The sequence below is a fragment of the Rhinolophus ferrumequinum genome (assembly GCF_004115265.2).
Source record: "Rhinolophus ferrumequinum isolate MPI-CBG mRhiFer1 chromosome 15 unlocalized genomic scaffold, mRhiFer1_v1.p scaffold_54_arrow_ctg1_1, whole genome shotgun sequence".
NCBI lineage: Eukaryota > Metazoa > Chordata > Mammalia > Chiroptera > Rhinolophidae > Rhinolophus > Rhinolophus ferrumequinum.
Genome location: NW_022680357.1, coordinates 3,473,738 through 3,493,540, shown reverse-complemented (window position 1 = coordinate 3,493,540; position 19,803 = coordinate 3,473,738). Strand labels below are relative to the sequence as shown.

Below are 19,803 nucleotides of genomic sequence, written 5' to 3'. Positions count from 1 at the left end.
TAGAATTGTTCAATATCCTCAAAATGAGCCAGGACAAACAGGTGAAATGTTTTCTTGCTGGTGAGCAAGTTACAGAGAAAGTTTGAGAATGTTTTGAGGAATGTTTAAAGACTTCAGCCTTCGGCCTTTTTCAGCAATTTGACCTCTGGCAGCTGCCAGTACCCCAATGAGAAGCCAACTGAGTTGGCCATCAACTTTATGTTTTTATTACTAACGTGGTTAGACTGATTTGTTCCTTGCGATTGGTTAAATCAAAATGAAGTTTTAAGATGATATGCTGGATAATTGTTGATGCTTACTGTCGTGGCACGGAATTAACCCCTGGTCGTTCGCAAAAGGTGAAAGCAGTCCCAGACTCTACAAAGGAAGTTTTTATTAAAGTTAGTGCAGAGAGAATGCCCATGGCAGTGTCCAAAGATGACAGCTGCCTTGGAAGGAAAGAAACACGGGAGTGGGAGTCGCCGCGACAGAGTCCAGAGTCTTAGAGTAGATAGCTATACCAACCTCAGGTTAGCTTTTTCTATATAGGAAAGGGGGAGTCTGGTAGGTTTTAGGGCTGACATCCTTCCTGGGGCCTAGTCTGTTTGAAGACGATGTTATCTCCGGACTCTGGACTCGAACTCGGCCACTGAGGCCTGACACTTTAATGCGTAACCAGTAAAAACTGCAAGAAGTTGTAAATAGGATTCCAGCGTCCGGGCGCCTGAGGATTAAGAAATTGCTCTTTCCCGGATTAGGATATTCATTTACGAGGTAGGGTAGTCTTCAGCAAGGGAACAGAGTTCTTCAGTTAATCAGTGAGGGGAGAAATGAAAACATGAGTATCGGGATAGCTCAAACTGCAAACTAAGTCTAATTACAGGTGGCTAGATAGCAAGCTATGCAGTGAGTTAAACTACAAACCAGCTAAGTCTAACTGCGTTATTGATTCCCTGAATTTCGCCCTTATACTTACTTTAGAATGCAACTAGAACACTCCCGAGAATTGAAACTAACTGAATTAGAACTTACTTCTTAATAGGCTTCCTTTTAGATTTGTAAAGATAATTTGGAATACAACTTTGTTTTTCTCACTACAAGACTCTAAAATGTAAGATGGGCACACAGGTTTGAAAAGTTCTACTTTGATTTCTAAGCATCTGCCTCTAATCCCTGCTAAAGTCACTGAGGTCCCTGTAATGTCCCTCACTTCTTCCTAATGTTTAATTTTAGATAGCACTTTTTAGTCACACATGAAAGAGGAATATTTCATTCTTAATCTCTAAGAATGCTTCAAGATTAAGAACGTAGTGCGTTCAGAAGAAATGAACTGGGTAACACAGGAGGTATACACACCCTTAAAGGTTTGATTGCCAAAGATAATAGAACAAGCTATGCCCTGTCAAAAGAGCCAGTGTTATTTCTGAACAAGGCACAGGACTTGAAGTGGCAATCACTGATGTGCTTCACCCCCACCCCCACCACAACACAGATGGAACTACCTTAGTCCTTTCAGACTTAGCCATTGCCTCACCTCTGGAGACAAACAGCTTGTGACACTACCTCAGTGCTAACCTGCAGCTGGAGTGGCTGCTACAAATAGGTAATGTAATGCTGCCAGAGCCTAATCCAGTTCTTGGAACAAGCTCTGCACTCCCGAAACATGTTTTCAGATGAACAAATGGAGACTGTGTTGGGAACCTCATGTTGGGTTTCTTTCTGAAGTGCTGTCCTGGTAGTCGGCCCCGATTCAGCAGGCAGAATAGTGGAGCCTCTTATAGGGGAACTCTCCAGGTGGGAAGCCTGAGGTTTCAGCCTCCTGAACCCACATCATATGTACATTATGTTTGCTTGTAGGGCATAGGAAAATAACTGTAAGAAGGAAAGATGTTCAATCTGCTTTCTCTGCAGGGCTTGAACCTACAAGCAAATGCTAATAGCTCAGCACCTCATCTATTTATTACAAGGCTTGTCACTGGAGCATTTCAAAGCCAACTCAGAGGCAAGTTCAATACTTTCAGTTCTTTAAGGGAAAAAGTGGTGGAAGAGAAAAAAAATCTTTAACTTATAGAAACTGTAAAGAACACTTGCATATTCCCGCTCATTCTACTCAAAGCTAAGTCTTTGGTTTTCAAATGAAAAAAATCTAAGTCTATAGTCTTTGAGATTAATTTGGGCATCCTCTGGCTAAATGGGGGAAGAAAAAAAAGGCAAACCCCTTCATCAATGAAGGAGCAGAGGTCAGGCACTCTGGAGAATAGATGTTGAGGAAAGCGCAGGTACACACACACTAGGCAAAGATGCTGAGTACCTGATTGCTAAGTTTTATTCAACTGTTATACCCAATTCCACCTTGTAAAAGTAACAAAGTCTTCCTATCAAAATTACATTGTGAGGTGAGTACAGCTTTCTTGTTGTTTTTGATACAGCCCTAGAAAAAAAGTTGGCACCAAATGCACATAAAAAGTTTTTCAGGCTTAATAAAAATACAGACTGGTAATTTCTCAATGCGGCTTAGAGGTTGGGAGCAGGATGCTAAAAGTTAACAAATCTTCCAAATACAGGTGACCACCCCTACCGGGGCTCATGTGAGCACAAACTTGTCTTCTGCCTCTCACGGTGACCAGACCACCCAGGCACTCTAAACGCACTGCTGCAGCCCCAGGAAGGAAAAGGGGGGGAAGATGGGGAGAAACAGAAGGCAGGGAATTGTCACTGCTGCCCAGAGGCTCTTCCTATAGCGCGTTTCCCTCACTCCACCAGGCCTCTCTTCCCATCGCTGCATTCCCCCATCTCCACCCCAGAAATCGCTGCCAGTGGACACAACTAGAGTCTCTCATTCCGCCGACAGTGAGGGTCGGGGTGAAACCCCAAGGGCCAGCACCAGTGTCAGGATTCTTTCTGGCAACCCAATTTGGAATCCACAAATCACTCTCTTGTATTAAAAAATAAGAGTTATAAATTGCAGTTCATTTCCACCATTGGAACATTTCATTATAAGTTAAACTAGTGTGTTTGCGCTTAAAAGCTCACTGCCATTTATGACATTTTGAAATGGGGGAACAAATACTCCGAATTCCAAACAATATTCTTATAAACGACCATTTGAAGGATGGAGACAGGAAGTACTTGACAAAGTCACATGGAGTGAGTGTTTCTTGGCTCCAAAGACAGCAGGGCAACTGAAAGGAGGGAAGACTCTTTGGTTGACAAAGCCACATGCGGATGCCCTCAAGAAGTGGGGCTGTAAGAAGTGGGGCTTGGCAGGCGGCTCGTGCAGGCACTTAAGTGTGTCGCCCGGCCACTGTGAATGTAACTGAACAGTTGTTGCTTTTCTCAATTTTAATAACGACGAAGACAGTTCTAGCACCTGGCATTATTAGCTCTGTAGGCACTTTTAACAGCCACCACCACACGAGTGAATAGACTAGCCCTTAGGAGGCTGAAAGGGGGAAACGTCTGCCTGACAGATTAAAGCAACACGACTCTTGCCAACCCATTATCTTTTTTTTGGGCAAATATGGAATTGGCCAGTTGAGGTTTTGCAGCCAAACTAGTTATTCTCCTGGCCTAAGGTCTCTAAGTCTCTCCTGGAAACTGTGAATGTGGTCCAGAGGTTCTGCAAAGCTTTATAAAGGGCGGCCTCAGCAAACTTTTCTTCTTTGGTGTACATGAGTGACTGGCTTTTTTTTAGAAAGGTGTCAGAAACAGACCAAAGTCAATAGTCCCTTCTGTAAAGCCGGTGTTTTAGAATAGCTCTTTAGGTATTATTAAAGAATTCACACCTACGAACCCAAGGCTCTCAAGCATCTTTTCCCCAATGTCAACAGGAACAAAGTAAGACAAATGAAGGACTGAAATAACCCTATTACCTGGATGTACCTGGGCCTTGCAGATAAAGGAACCGTCCATATTATTGCTGAACAGCACAGGCCAAGACTTAAAAAGGACGAGAGGAAAAAAGGAACCATTCACAATCAAAACCGGTCTGTGAAGAGACCAAGTCCAGTCCCTGCGAGTGAAAGTCAGATTCCTATCAGAGGATCGGGGGATGAACTCTCCCTATAAAGCATAAGACTGAGAACTTTTTGGGTTTTGTTGACAGCTGTCAAGGAAAAGCAATGAAGATGTTTCGAGAAAACACTGCAGAACACACTGGGGCTGAGTGAAAAAAAGGCCTCGGGGTTTAGCAGCGGTAGTCCCAGGAACGGGGAGGTATCTGTGACAGGTAAACAGCATTAGGAACTGAGGGGGGATTGATCCAGAGACACCCCGTTAGTAATTCAGCTTATGCCTAACGTACAGGTTGTTTCTGGCTTAATTTCCAAGGCTTTTAATTAGGCTACTGTGTTAAGATTCCCAGACACCCAATTGGCTGGCGGATCGCCAGTGCAACAAGGACGTGGAAGATCCCCCCACTTGATCAGGACCCCCCATGGCCTTGCACCAGCTCCCCACCTGGCCTTCGTAGAGTTCCTCTCACATCCAGAATTACAAATGAGCACTCATCAGGGAGTCACATTTTATCCCCAAAGATGTGTCTCCCAGCAGTCTGGAAGGCGAGGTCCTCTGCGGCTCCCATGGTGGCACTGAGCCTGAGCAGGGGCTTCAGACACACGACAGACCCTGTCCCCACCCCCCCGTGTTCCTTTGGGCTAAAAGAAACTCTAGTATTTGAAATCCTATCTCTCAAGTTTCTTGTGTGGCTACAGGGGAGGCAACAGCTTCTCTAGTAGAAGGAGATGCTGGATTTGCCTCCAGGGGGGTTCAGGACTTTGTTGTGAGATCGAGGCCGTGGACCCAACCTGGGCTCATGGCTGTCAGCCCCGGGCGTGGGCTGGGGCTCCTGCGCGTGCTCCGCTTCCCTCAGGCCGCCTTTCTCACCCGGCTCTTCTCTGGGCACGGTGCTCACTGTGGCTGCGGGACAAAGTCGCAAAGCATCCCGTTAGAGGTTCCCCATTACCTGGGCGGGCAAACTGTACACATGAAAGGTCTGTGACATAAACCAGCTGGCAAGAAACGCATATTAGAAAGGGAGGAGAGGAACAGAGAGCAGGCTTCCATCCGTACCAAGACTCACAGGTTGGCAGAGGCTGTGCTTGGACTGGATATAAAGTGGGGGCTTAGTACTATGAACAGTCCTGGATAAATTCCTCAGTAAGTTCACTACTGCTTTATCTTGTTTGTTGAACCCCATTTCCCTTTCTTTCACCTCAAGGACAAAAAGCAAACTTTCTCAAAGTGAGCATGAAAAAGAGAGGGAACCTGCCTTAACTGGTGAGGTGGGGTCTGACACTATTACTCTGGACTTTCTGAGCGAATGAATTCCCCTGTATCTTGGTCATGAACTGAGGGCTATGGCAGATATCAGTGCCGACCGTCAGTGTGGAAAACCCGTGGGGCTCAGTCACGTCCAGCCCCACCATGGGGGCGGCTCACGCCCCGAGTGATGGATGATGGAAGCAATAATTCTCCCCACCACGAGCAAGCCTCACACTCTTCCTTTCTCCCCCTTCCTGTCCTGCTCCCCATATACCCTTCTCTTCTGCATTCGTTTTGCCAGCACTAGCCTCAGTCGCCAGTATATAATAATGGATTATTATATGTCTGGATCCCCGCCCTTCTCTACACAAGCTCAGCTTCTAGAAGAGGACACCTGGCTCTTAGCAACGACAAGAAGTGAAGAAAAGCCAGTGGTGAGCAGTTGGAAAGCTTCCATCAGAAATAACTGAGCCCATTTCCCTGGCCTTCCTCAAACACTAAATCCTCTTGGCAATAAACGCGACCTTGCTTGTTTTTTGTCAGCTGGCCTGGAAGGGGCACAGAACAGTCACTCTCGTCCTCTGGGGCACACCAAGCAACTCTTCCAAAGGGAGAGCAGTGGGGGGAAGGGACAGGAGACAGCAGCTCACCTTTAAGGTCCGATTTGGGGTCTTCTCCTTCACACAAGAGCACGTGGTCCTGCAACATGGAAAACCCCAGGTCAATATGGGATTCAGAAACTTTTTACCCTCATTTAGATGGACGGTGCAAACCAAGACATGGGTGACTTTGGGTTCATTTTTAACTTCCACAAATCTTTTTATGGACAATTTAAACCATAAAGTGGAGAGAACAGCACCACAAACCCCCAGGTAACCCGCTGTACAGCTAGTCATGCAGTGGCCTCGGCTCATGCCATCCTGGCCTCAGCCACAGCTCTCCCAACCTTAGTCCCTCCGCCCCCTTGGGGAATCATTTGAAAGCAAATCCCAGATATTTCATTCACCCATAAATATTTCAAGATATGGCTCTTAAAAATGTCCTTTTAAAAACTAACCATAACAACACTTTCACAACTGCAAAAATGAACAATTCCTTAAAGGTCTACCACCTCGTCAAATTTTAGGAAAGCAGGTAATATTTACAAGGCTCATCCATGTTCTACATGTATCAGAAACGTCATTCCTTTTTATGGCTGAATAATAGCCCCTTATATGTGTATAATACATTCTGTTTATCTATACATCTGTTGGTGGACACTTGGGTTATTTCCACCTTTTGGTTACCGTGAATAATGCTATTAAAATAGATGAACAAGTATCTGTTTGAGTTCCTGTTTTCAAATTTTGGGGGCATATACCTAAGAGTGGAATAGCTGGACCATATGGTAAATTCTATGTTCAACTTTTTCAGAAACCACCAAACTATTTTCCACAGTGGCTGCACCATTTTACATTTCGGACAGCAGTGTATAAGGGTTTCAATCTCTCCAGAGCCTCACCACCCTTTGTTATTTTCTGTTGTTTGTTAATAGCCATCCTAGTGGGTGTGAAGTGGAACCTCACTGTGATTTTCATGTGCCTTTCCTTAATGACTAAGGATGTTGGGCATCTTTTTAGGTGTTGATTGAACTTTTGTGTATCTTCTTTGAAGAAATGTCTATTCAAATCATTTGCCCATTGAATCAGGTTGTCTTTTTGTTGTTTGGTTGTAGGAATTCTTTTTTTAATTTTCTACTTTTTAATTTATTTATTGCTACATAAATAGCATTATTATTTTTTTCATTATAACTTAGCTATTCCGCTATCTTGGATCTTCTCCCTGTAGGAATTCCTTATATAGCCTGGATAGTAAACCTTTATCAGATATCTGACTTGCAAATATTCTATGAATTGTCTTTTTATTCTCTTGATAGTGTCTTTTAAAAAATTTATTTTTCAATTACAGTTGATGTACATTATATTAGTTTCAGGTGTACAGTATAGTGATTAGACATTTATATACCTTATGAAGTGATCCCCTGATAAGTCTAGTACCCATCTGACACCAGACATAGTTATTACAATATTATTGACTCTATTTCCTATGCTGTACTTTACATCCCGGTGATTATTTTTATAACTGGTAATTTGTACGTCTTACTTAATCCCTCCCATCTGACAATCATTAATTTGTTCTCTATGAGTTTGTTTCTGTTTTATTCATTTATTTTGTTTTTCAGATTCCACATATAAGTGAAATCATAAGGTATTTGTCTTTCTCTGTCTGACTTATTTCACTTAGCATAATACCCTCTTGGTCCATCCGTGTTGCTGCAGATGACAAGATTTCATTTTTTTTTATGGCTGAGGAATATTGCATTATATATAGTACTTCTTTAGCCATTCATCTATCGATTGACACTTAGGTTGCTTCTACATTTTGGCCACTGTAAATAATGTTGCATCGATAGTGTCTTTTCATGCACAAAGTTTTTAATTTTAATAAAGTCCAATTTATTTATTTAAAAATTTGTTGCCTGTGTTTTTGGTGTCATATTTAAGAAACCACTGCTAAATCTAAGATCATGAAGATTTGTCCCTATATTTTCTTCTAAAAATTTTACAGTTTTAGCTCTTAAATTTGGGCCTTTGATCCATTTTGAGTTAATTTCTGTATGTTATAAGGCCAGGGTCCGCCTTCGTTTTTTTCCATGTGCATATCCAATGTTTCACCACTTGTTGAAGAGACTGTTCTTTTCCCCACTGAATGATCTTGGCACTTTGTCAACATATTAGTTAACCAGAGATGCCAGAGTTTATTTCTTGGTGATCAATTCAATTCCACTGGTATGTCTATCTTTATGCCAGTGTCACGCTGTTCTGATCATTGGAGTAAGTTCTGAAATTGGGAAGAGTGAGCCTCCGACTTTGTTCTTTAAGACTGTGTGGCTAAGGGGTCCCTTAAGAGTCCATACGAATTTTAAGATGGGTCTTTCCATTTTTGCAACAAAAGCACTGTTGGGACACTGATAGGGTTTGCGTGAAGTCTGCTTTGTAATCATTAGGACCACCCTCTCCTGACTGCTATGTAATTTCCTATATTTTGGATCACGCTGATTGAATCCCTGTAGTGTCGACTAATATGAGGTTTGGTCTGATTCGGGCCTGGTTTTTTCACAAGAATTCAAAGCTGGTCCACGATGGCCTTCCAGCACGAGACCCCTAGTTTCTGGTTCTCTCTCGTTTTGTGATGCTAGCAGCCACTGATGACCACTGCCTAGACCCACAATTTCATTCTAAGTTTGCGAAAATGGTGAAATTTGAATTCTGTTATTCCTTCTTCACTTATAGGCTGTAGTTTTATAAAAGGCAACTTTCCCTCAATAACTATAATCCTGAGATACAGTTCATGCAGGAAATGCTGGCTGAATGCTTGATTCTGTCTTTGAGCAGTTTTCTTCATGAGTTGGTCCCCTGGCGTTCTTCAAAGGTGACAGGATAGGTTTTTTTAAAGTATCAGGAGCCCGTGAATTCTAAATATTTGGTGAATTTTAGTCCAATGCAGTGGTATTTATGACCACTAAACATAGTGCCATTTTTATGAAATGTGAACTCCTCCATCGTTCGTTCAACTTTGTATCTATTCTCTCCACCCCTCAGTGACGTGCAGAGAAGAGGAGCAGCCTATCTGCAGTGGGCAGTCGCTGCTACCGACACAGCAGGACCAGCTTCCCCCAGGGCTCAGTCATCATGAGTTTGGAATCTATTTCTCTGATGACTCAGGGGAGCTTCGAAGTGCGAGGACTAATGACTGCACCCAGGAAAGCCAACGTCACCCTTCTTGTCTTTTCCTAATAACATGTCACAACGGCCTCAGCTCCTTTGGAAAGAGAACTGGGCTCCGTGTTCGCTTTTCTTACTTTCATGTCTGCTATCTGGGTGTAGTCCATACCTTAGGTTTGTTTGGGTGTGCCACGGGCAAAGTGGCACTCACTGGGGACCCAAAAATGTCACTGGTCTTCCCACCAGGTGGGTTCAGACGCTGTCGAGTGTGCACAGGCGTTGATTCGTCAAAGATACCACTTCCTTTGCCTCCTGTAGAGACAATCAGAGAACAGTGAGCAACCAGTAACATCCCCTTGCTCCTGCCTCCACGCTCCTTACGTCAGAGACTCCTCTCGTAGTACACCCAGTCCAGTTCTGAGTTTGGCCAGTAAGGGGGGGATGATGAGGGTCCCTAAAGCTCTGTACCAAACTCAGTCCCTTCACCAAGGGCCTGCTGGGCCTTCATTTCTAGAACTGAGCTGAACGGGGCTGGCCTGTAGAGGCAAGATGGTGAAATGGCACAGAATAGCATTTTCCCCTCTAGCATTGCCTTAACCCTGAAATTTTCATGCTTTCCAGTTGAAGAATCTTCTTCACTAAACCATGAAAAGTTCCTTAGCAGATTAAAAGCAAACAACTGCAAAATGTTTAGCTCAGACAGAAATGAATTTAATAACATGCCCCATTACAGTCAAACCTGTAATCTGGAAAATAACATTCATTTATTAGTCATTCTCTGACCTCATTCTGGCTGGAACTTCCAGTGACAACTAGATATGTCAGTGAATCACAGACATTTAACGTCTCTGCTGCCAACTATAAGTGATTTGATAAGCCATAATGAAAATATGTGTCTATAATGTAACTTTCTTATAAGCCGATGACTTAGGCCTGGACGTGAAAAGTAAATGCCTGCATGAAGCAGAAGGATGGCTGCCATACAATACCAACGGGTTACCTCTTCACTCAGCTCCTTTCCAAAGCGCTAGGCTAAGTGGAGGTGGGGCCAATACAATCATGGCCCCGGTGTAGCAATAATTTATAATCTTACGGGAGGAAAGAAGATGCACTCCACTCACTAGCTATACAACCGTACATCACTTACCCGGCGTTCGGTGCCCCCAATTCTCCCTATGTAGAACGGGGATAATAAAAGGACCTCGTTCACAGCGCTGTGAGAGGATGCAATGACTTACTGTAGCCCGTATGTCAAATGCTTAGAACAATGCCTGGGGTGTAGAGGCTCAATAAATGTTGGTTATATTTCCTATGTACTGGACATAACGCTTGGTGAAAAAACGTGCAAAACAATCTATACAGCATACAAGGTCTTAATGTAAAAGGAGGAGGTATTCTTTTTGGCTCGTATCCAAATAAAGCACTTACTCCACTCCCCGCCCCCCAACAAAAAAGTGGTTATCTACAGAGGCCGTGTGTGTGCAGGAAATGGGACGGATGGGTGCAGGGGCTTAAGGCTGCTTAACGTGCTCTTTTTATAGAGTTTTGTATTTTCTGTTTTCAAGAAATGAAATTTTAAACAGTCCCTTCTTGGCTGTGGTAACCCACCGCTTTGACAGAAGTCACGAGCACCTTAAGCCCATGGATGACGAGCTCCGGGTGAGGAGGCCCCACTGGGGGCTGGTACTCGAGAGCCCTCAGACTCCCGCTGCCAGAGTGCAGGCTAAAGCAGCGGGACGCCAGGCTTCAAGGGGACACATAAAAGCACAGAACACGGGAAGCAGTGACTGGGTTGAGGTTCCCTGTCTTTTCAGGGTAGGAGAACAGAGAGGACATGGGAACGCTCTGAAGGAAAATGCGCACGTGCGTTCATGTCCTGCCAGGGTGACTACAAACCTGAACCTCGGCCATGGACCTCCCCGGGAGCCACAGACCCCAAGTTGAAAACCTTTTGGGCCGGAGAACTAACACAGCACGGTGTTAAGGGCAGGTGTCCTGTGGCCAGACTGCTGGCTGGAGTCCCTGGTCAGTCATTTGTTGTGCGAGCCTGGCTGAGGGACCGCAACCTTCTTTTGTCTCCATTTTCTCAACTCTAACAAGGCAATAACAGAACCTTCCTTGGGTCACTGGGGAGATACGTGGGTTACCACACGTGACGTGGGCTACCACACGCGACGTGGGTTACCACACGCGACGTGGGTTACCACACGCGACGTGGGTTACCACACGCGACGTGGGCTACCACACGCGACGTGGGTTACCACACGCGACGTGGGCTAACACACGTGACGTGGGCTACCACACGTGACGTGGGCTACCACACGTGACGTGGGCTACCACACGTGACGTGGGCTACCACACGTGACGTGGGCTAACACACGTGACGTGGGCTACCACACGTGACGTGGGCTACCACACGTGACGTGGGCTACCACACGTGACGTGGGCTACCACACGTGACGTGGGCTACCACACGTGACGTGGGCTAACACACGTGACGTGGGCTAACACACGTGACGTGGGCTACCACACGTGACGTGGGCTACCACACGTGACGTGGGCTACCACACGTGACGTGGGCTAACACACGTGACGTGGGCTAACACACGTGACGTGGGCTACCACACGTGACGTGGGCTACCACACGTGACGTGGGCTAACACACGCGACGTGGGCTAACACACGCGACGTGGGCAAGGCCTCAGTAATGCTGCTGGGTTGTTGCCATTAACGGTGTGTTCTTAGCAAAAATGTCTAGACCACAAAGTAGAGAAAAACGACTGCTGGAGGCCATCCCCTCATTGCACTGCTTCTGGTTATGCTTAAGAAAATTCTTTTAAAAATACACATTCGGCTTGTTCAAAAATGGAAGATAAAAGTAACTCAACTTGAAGGTTTTGGCTAGAGGCACTGCTCATTTCAAACATTTTTTTTAAATTGTGAAATGCAACAAGGGAAAAGTTCCTAAGACACAACCATCATAAATGAAGGCAAACATCCACATAATTATCACCGTATAGATGCTCCCAGAAACCTGTGTATTCCTTCCCCATCATCCCAGGTCACCACATACCTGAACAGAAACCACGAACCTGTTATTTCTTGTACAGTGTTACTGTGTATATGCCCAACCCCAAACCAAAGTTGTTTTTGAACTTTAGATATAGTCACGCTGCGGGTCTATTACTCAACATCTTACCTGAAAGAGGAATTCAGCTTTGAAGACGGAAAAGATGCTCGAGCCACTCACAAATAAATGCAAGAGACACTTTTTAAAGAACCAAAGCGTGTTGGTGGCGTGGGGAGCAGCATCACAAACATCACGACGAGCACTGGGCCCCCCATAGCAGACTAGTCGGAAGTATCTAGCAGCCCTTTAAATTGATCCGGCAAGTCCATGTTGAGAATTTTATCCCAGGAGGTAAGTGTGGAGCTCTGGGGTCAGGAAAAGCCAGGCCAAAGGCTAGTTCTGCCACCCGTAAGCTGTGGGGCTCAGGCAAGCCAGTGCTTGGGACCTCCCCGAGATTCAGATTCCTCCTCTAAAAGTGGGAACACCACCTACCTCCCAGGGGTGTAGAGAGAACCAAATGAATATACGCAAAGCATTTAGCACAGTCCCTGGCAAGTATTAAACAATCCACACGTATCAATCCTCCTCATTGTTAGAACGGGAAAAACAACTTGTGGAAGACCTAAACTAGGCGAGGAGCAAAGCACACGAATGAAGAGTAAATGAAACACTGGGTATGACAATCCTTGGTAAATTTTCAGTGAGTCACGCGGTAAGGCACACAGTCCGCCCCGCACACGTTTCTCAATGACTCCCTCTTGTTGGAGGGCTGTGGGGGCTAAGTCTGTAAGACTGACGAACGAAACGAGGGCAGGAGCTCAGGTCTCGGGTAATGGGCACAGCTGGCAGTTTCCCCTATCGGGCGTCCCTTGAGAATTTATCACAGATAATTTTAAAGCGCACTTGGCAGGACAGAAAAACAAAGCCCAAACAACAGGACCACAAGAAGCAGGAACTCAACACAGAGAATCACGTTGGGTGACCTGGGGACCGCACACAAAACAGAGGCTTTCTCATTCTCTGGTCAAGAGCGGCCCAGGCTGCCCACTGGGCACGAGAGCTGGGGGATCGTGACATTCTGAAGGAGTGGCAAAGCAGTAACGCCCCCACCTAGAAAGGTGCCACACTTTCTAGGGAATCCAACACCCCAGGAAGTGCTCCAGACACGCATTCTGCTGAGCCAAGGAAAAGGGAGCTGGCTCATCCACCTTCAGGTGCCTCAGATTTGATTCTATCTGCCATGTGACCCATCGTTCTGCTGCCATCGGTACAAAGGATGTGCAGGGCTGACCACGCCTGGCCCGACACCCATACACTGGATACGGGTTACTCCCTCAGTAAAACCACCTGTGTGTGTACTCATAACTTAATACTCCTATGAACGTAATATCCAAAACATTAACCCTCCACCCCACCCCAACAACCAACCAACCACACGGAACACTAGCTTTTGAATCGACTGCTCCGGGTCCTCTAGGTCCGGTCCAGAAGTACGTGGTACCCAGAACGGAGGTGGGTGGCGAACAGCTCTGGCTCGGGCTCTGCTCGATTTTATTCTCTGTCTGAAATACGGACTCCCTCGTCTGGCCTCTGCAATCTGTAAGGATGGAACCAACCTTGCCTTCCGTCATGTGTACAGACAGGGGAGAGCTTCTGTAGGGATGGCCGCCAGCACTGTGTGATCCCTCAACCGAGAGAAACACTGTTGTAGAAGAATCGCCAGAATGTGGGGAAGAATGGTACAGACGTGCGCTGACAAAGTCCCCCTTTTTTTAGAGTTTCAATCCCACCAACAATCTGATTAAAAATACCCTTCCTAAGAAAAGTGTTGGAATGCACAATCTGCGTGCAATTTCAGGAACCTCAAGGAGACCACGGGGCAGGTGGGAGAGACCCCGGGCAGCAGCCAGAACGCCCCCGCAATTGTCCTGGCCCCCTCAGTGCCTGCCCCCAGCCGGGAGCTGTTGCTAGATGAGGAAGAATTCCGAAGGATCGAGCCACCTTCCAGACAGAAAGTAAAAGGCAGGAAAAAACCTTCCTCCCATTCTGGAACTCTGATGGCAAGGGACCACCTGTACCCGAAAAGACGGGAAAGGATCAATATAAAGAAAAAGAATTTTTATCGAGAGAGCAGCATAGAAAAGAACAGGTAGAGGCCAAAGGATGAGTGAGTCACAAAGGCCTGGTACCTGGAGGGTTGGATCTCTTAGGCATGTTCTGAGGTTCTTCAGTTGGTCCAAAAATATTCGATGCCATCCTGTTGGGCCTGTTTGAAGGCACGCTTTCTTCTGGACTTCCGAAAAGATCGCTCGATGCTCCTCCTGGGGGCTGCATGGCCCTGCAAGCACAGAGCAGGCACGCGTGACGGATGGCTGACCTGGACCTCACTGTCCGTAACCAGACAGGGCACATGTACTTTCGTAACGTCTACGGAAAAATTACACACTGCAATGATTTCCTACGGGCACGACTAGTTTACAGACAACCATATGGCAAACTTCCTTACTGCCCTGAAGTCTCCCTTAAAGGTTTTCTTTGTAAGTCCTGCATATGCCCAAAACCCTCCGGAAACGTGAATGCTCTTGCAATTATTCCTGGGACCTCTTCTAAGTAAATTCAAGTTTCCTTAGAACAAGCAAATGGAGCCACATTTGGTAGAGTTTAATTCAAATTTTCATCAGTATACAGTAGGGTCTAACACCATAAACACATTCAGTGGTACTTAATACTGGAGCTGACATTTACTAAGTGCTTACTGTATGTCAGCTATTGTTCCAAGGACCTTACACAACAATTCTCTAAGGCAGGCATTCTTGTCACAGATGATGAATCTGTAATGGAGAGAAATCACAAGACAGATCACAAGCTCAGGCAGTCTGGATCTAGAGCTCAGACTACCGTGTCTCCCCGAAAATAAGACCTAGCCGGACCATCAGCTCTAATAGAAACGCATTATGCCCTAATGCCACTCGTAAAACCCTCCAGAAAAAAAACAACAAGGGGGGACAGCACACCATTTATCCAGATCAAGCCTGACCCCCCGAGCTGGGCCTTCAGAAGGGCAGCCACTGCGGCTAGAGAGCGCTTGGCTGTGGGAATAGGACGCGGATTTGCTGTTAAGTGTAGAGTACACACCAGATTGTAAGGACGGAGAAGCAAAGTCTCTCTTTAATCTTGTCTTTTATATCGATCACATGTTGAAACAGTCTTTTGTATATATTAGGTTGAACTGTATCTATTCAAATTAATTGTCCTGATTCTTTTTATGTTTTAAAATGTGGCTACCATAATAGAAAACTTAAAATTCCGTATATGGCTCACATTTCTACTGGAAAGTGTCCGCGTAGACCACGCGGAGTCACCAACACTAATCCAGGTGAGTCCTGGGAAGCGACATCAGGATAATCATCTCTAGTCCTTACGTCTGGTACAACCAGGGACAGGTTCAATGTCAGGGGTCAGAGAACACACCCTCCAGCACCACTGCTCGTTTCAGATCACGTATATGCACCGAGTGTCACCTCTGAAACACACTGGCCTTCGAGGTTTCGTTTTAATGAAACGCCCCTGGAGAACAGTGGCACTGCCACTGCTCAGCCACCAACAGCAGTATCGACCTGAAGTGTCCATCTTTGGGAAACTGTCATGCATAACCTGGAGGTGTTAAAGTGGACATTTCAGAAGAGGAAGATCAGGACCTTGAGTCACTTTTTATTGAAATAACTGAAGAATTAATAAAATTTTCACAAAGCTCGGCCCTGATACCCCCCGAGTTTCGGTCGACTTGAGCAAAGCAGTTTAACACACTGAATTCACACCGTCTTTTCAGAACACCTAGGAAGATTTTGAAAATGCATCTTAAAGGAGAGAGGGACCTGCTGAAATAGAGTTTTAAATGGGTGAGTGGCCCAGGCTCTTTACTAGTCCTAAGCAACAGGACTGTCTGTGACTGCAGACATTTAGAAATAGATGCCATTGCAGAGCTCGACACCACATGAAAGCTCCGAATCGAGGTTAGGCCTCCCTGGAAAGCTATATAAACACTGCCCCCGATTTAGTTCACCAACAGAACAGGATATTTAAAATGTTGTTGCTTGAAAACGGCTAGGACAGGAGCTGATCGTTCGTTGTAACTGAAAGTGAACAGAGTTCTCAGATTCCTTGGCTGTACAGCGGGCCTGCAGAAAGCGCTCATCTGCTTTACAGAGGGCCGACAACGTGCCGGCCCCAGCGTGGGCAGAGACCCACGGGCCAGCCACGCAACAACACAGGAGCCAAGTGTGCAACTGGCAGGCTCGCAAATGGTGCCCAGAGCCCCTGTCGGCCCGGGAAGATGGGGAAGATGGACTCCCGTTCAGCAGGTAGCATTTCCTTAAGGATTTGATGAAGGAAAACAAAATGACTTCAGTTGGAGAAAAACATTTTTTTAACCAATAACCAGACTTAAATTGGAAAGGGCTTAAAAGGACCACACGTCATGCATTTTCTTGGTGGACATGGGGAAGCCATCTGAGTCCTGTACCCACTTATAAGTCACAGAGCCCTGGTCACAATGACAGTCTCCATATTTTTCTTGGCTAGCTACAGCGGGTCCAACACGCTTGGGTCTCCACAGTCATCTCTTTGAAAAGAAGGGATGGAGTTTTGCAATTTTCAGAACTGAACTGAATTTAACAACAAGTCTCATGCAGGCACGAGTTAAAATTCCCATTTTACTGACTTATTAGAAACAAGGCTCTTCTTTCAAACCCTCAAGTTCCCACAAATGGTCAGATCCGATTCAAAGTAAACCCATCTCAGATTCAAAGCTCTCAGGGATCTCCTGACTCGCAACGTTCTCCATTCCTGGATATCCCAGGTCTCCAGCCTCTCGCCCGTTCCTCATTCAGTTCAACTCACCGGTTCCCTGAGCACCTATCGCTGGCAAGCCTGCCTGCACCAGACCCGGTGGACAGAAAGACAGATGAGAACAAGTCCTTGGCCTAGAGAAGCCTCAGGTTTACCAGGAAAGCTAGAGCTCTGCAGAGATGGTTTTCAGTGTTCCGTGAATTATGTGAGAGGCGCTGAGAATTACTGAAACTCCAAAGACAAATTCTTGGAGGAGATGAGGCCCCAACGGGGCCTGCTGTCTCTGAGAAAAGAGCACCTTGGAGGCACAGGAGGGAAGCGACAGCTATTTGAAGTGACGAAATGTGAAGTGGGGGTGGTGGAAATACAGTATTTATGCTATTATTCTGTGCACTTTCCTGAATTTTATTTTACTTTGAAAACAAGGGAAGAAAAGGCAAGTGGAGCCCAAGAACGCTGCAGCAGAGATTACTGTGCAAGCTTGCTGGGAAGGGACCGGGACCATCTCCATCACTGCCTTTGTGATGACAAGAGGGGTTCACAGCCACGTGGCAGCCATGCGAATTGCACAGGCTGCCCCAACAGGGTCTCCAATAAACGGGACCAAGAGTTAAACAGACATTTCAATAAAAACAGTACCCACAACAATGGCTCAATGTGGCTTCACTAGGCTCTCGATCAGTTATCACTATGACACCAGTTATGGGGCGGAAGTTGGGAATACAGTGAGCTCGACATTTTGGGGATGGAACCACAATGCGGGGCTGCTTCCCAATTATTTTTTCCTTTTGTATTACCCCTACGATATAGTTCAACAAAGATACTCAAAATACACAAGAGCAACTAAGGAGCATGTGACAAGAAAAGCCACATACACAGCTCAGGCGCTATGGCAGGGACAGAGAAAACAAGACCTAGAGGGGGATCTCCCCCAGCCCCTCAAGAGCTTGTTCCTGTGTCAGAAAAGCTTCTGGGGACTGGTCAGGTTCAGAGAGAAGCAGTGCAGCACCTTACAGCTTAAAGGAAAGACCTTAATGATGGCTAAAGCAAAATGCTTTTATAGTTCAAAATCCCTTTAACACAAAATGATCCCTCACCACAAAAAGCAAAGACCTAGGTCGAAGAGAAGAAAACCTGGCTGGGTGATTATACAGCCATCACTTGGCTCCCTCTCTGAATAGTCAAATAAAGGGTACAAATCTAGCTAATTAAGTCCTTCAAGATGGCAGCCAAATGCAAAGCTTCCAATTACACTTAATCATCCAATTAAGAAGACTGCTTTTCCTTCTTCAACGGGAAGGGAAAGGGAAGAGTTTACTCCTTTTCATCATATCCTGTCCAAAAATGAATCTCCCAAAGAAGTGTGCACTGTTAAGTTACAGCATCAGCTCTGCAGCTAACATCTGCAGCTCCAAGTAGAACAAGTGTTACTCTGGGGCTTATTCATTAATTCAACCAACATTTCCTGGGCATCCAGTGCCAGGCAGTGTAAACAGAGTGAACATACTTCATGGACACAACTGAGAAAGTACAAGGAAAAGGGCCTTGCCCAGGCAGTGTGGGTGTGCGGAGGTTACTAGGCACCAGAAACTTGACTCATCCTGAGCAATCCCAGGGAAACTTCTAGGCCTCCTATCAGTATAGATCTAGACTCGAGTGATTAGGAGTCACTGTTGCATGGATTAATGCCTAATTATTTCATTAAGGAATAATGACCTAACTCCCCTGAATTTACACGGGTTTTGAGCAAGTCAAAGCAATTCTTTTAGTTCGTATTTAGTATGTATCTCAGCAGTCGTGACAACTAGAACACGTTCTCTTCCACTCTGAGGCTGGGCCACAGGAGAACTCAGAATAAGGAAAACTCTCGGGTAACTGAACGCCTGAAATTCCACAGTGCAAGCTGGCTCCTCACTGGCTTGACAGAACTCGCCAGCTCTGGTAACACTAATTTATCTGAGTTCCAAAACACACAGAACACGTTGAAGCGCAAAAGAAAGAAAGCGTGCTGTGGTGTGTTCCTGAGTGTTGCAGCCCAGCTGGAGACCTGAAATGGGAGCTCTGCTTCTATAATAGCATTTGCAGTCCGGCCTGGTTCCCCATCGGCAAAGGGGGGAGGCATCACCTACATCCCGGGGCTGCAGGATTAGGAGAGGGGACCACCTGGCCCCCGGGCTGCGGAATTAGGGGCGAGCTCTGCCTGGCCCCCCGGCTGTCGAATGAGGGGACGGCACCGACTGGCTACAGGGCTGCGGGATTTGGGGAGGGCTCCAGACTGGTGACCTTGCCCCGAAGCCCGTCCACGCGGGCGCCAGGCACGAGCCCCGACTCCAGGAGGCTGCCCCGCACTCCCCGCGTGCCCGCGTACACCGTCTCGCCGGGACTCCCGGCACTGGCCGCCCCGAAGCAGCAGACCACTCGGCCGGCGTCTTTCCGGCGCGCCGAGAAACGCGGGAGGCGCCCTCGGGCCCTCCGCCGAGACCCTGGAGGGCACATCCCGGGTGTGCGTCCATCTTTCCGACACGGACGCGGAGGCCGAGGCTCTGTGAGGTCACCCGCCGGCCTCCCCGCCCGCCCCAGCGCTCGCACCTCACCTGGAGCTCGCCCGGCTGCCCTCGCTCTCCGGACCCCGGAACATGTCGCCCGCTTCTCGGCGTCTCCTTGCCTGCCGCGCCGCGGTTCCCGCCCAGCCTTGCGCAGCCCGAGGCCCGCTCGCCCGTGCTTATTGGATAGTGCCGACGCCAATCACGCCGCCGCAGGCTATCGCGACGCCAGGCCCCGCCCTCGCCCCGCCCCCGTGGCTTGGAGAGGCCCGCGCCGCGCTCGCCGCCGATTGGTGGAAGCAGCGCCGCGGCCGGCGACGGGCGCCAGCGTTGGGCA

General features: G+C 46.9%; 1 protein-coding gene across 2 annotated transcripts; it reads right to left on the bottom strand.

The window, feature by feature from the left end:
- Positions 1–2,280: 2,280 nt before the first annotated feature.
- JPT2 (Jupiter microtubule associated homolog 2) lies at positions 2,281–19,635 on the bottom strand. 2 transcript variants are annotated; one of them, XM_033101700.1, is made up of 5 exons: positions 19,518–19,635; positions 14,265–14,413; positions 9,175–9,317; positions 5,892–5,940; positions 2,281–4,896 (listed from the first exon to the last, which is right to left on the bottom strand). In XM_033101700.1, the coding sequence occupies exons 1-5, from the start codon at positions 19,559–19,561 to the stop codon at positions 4,709–4,711; spliced, it is 573 nt and encodes a 190-aa protein (XP_032957591.1). In that variant the 5' UTR covers positions 19,562–19,635; the 3' UTR covers positions 2,281–4,708. The 2 variants fall into 2 exon arrangements, with proteins under 2 accessions (XP_032957591.1, XP_032957592.1); XM_033101701.1 differs by having other exon boundaries at positions 4,709–4,896; positions 19,513–19,628.
- Between the last annotated feature and the right edge of the window lie 168 nt (positions 19,636–19,803).

Coding starts and splice junctions, on each gene's coding strand:
- JPT2 (XM_033101700.1), bottom strand. CDS start 19,561: ATGTTCCGGGGTCCGGAGAGCGAGGGCAGCCGGGCGAGCTCCAG. Junction 9,318..14,264: donor TAAGAGATCCAACCCTCCAG/GTACCAGGCCTT, acceptor TTGTCTCTACAG/GAGGCAAAGGAAGTGGTATC. Junction 4,897..5,891: donor CCCCAAATCGGACCTTAAAG/GTGAGCTGCTGT, acceptor TTTGTCCCGCAG/CCACAGTGAGCACCGTGCCC.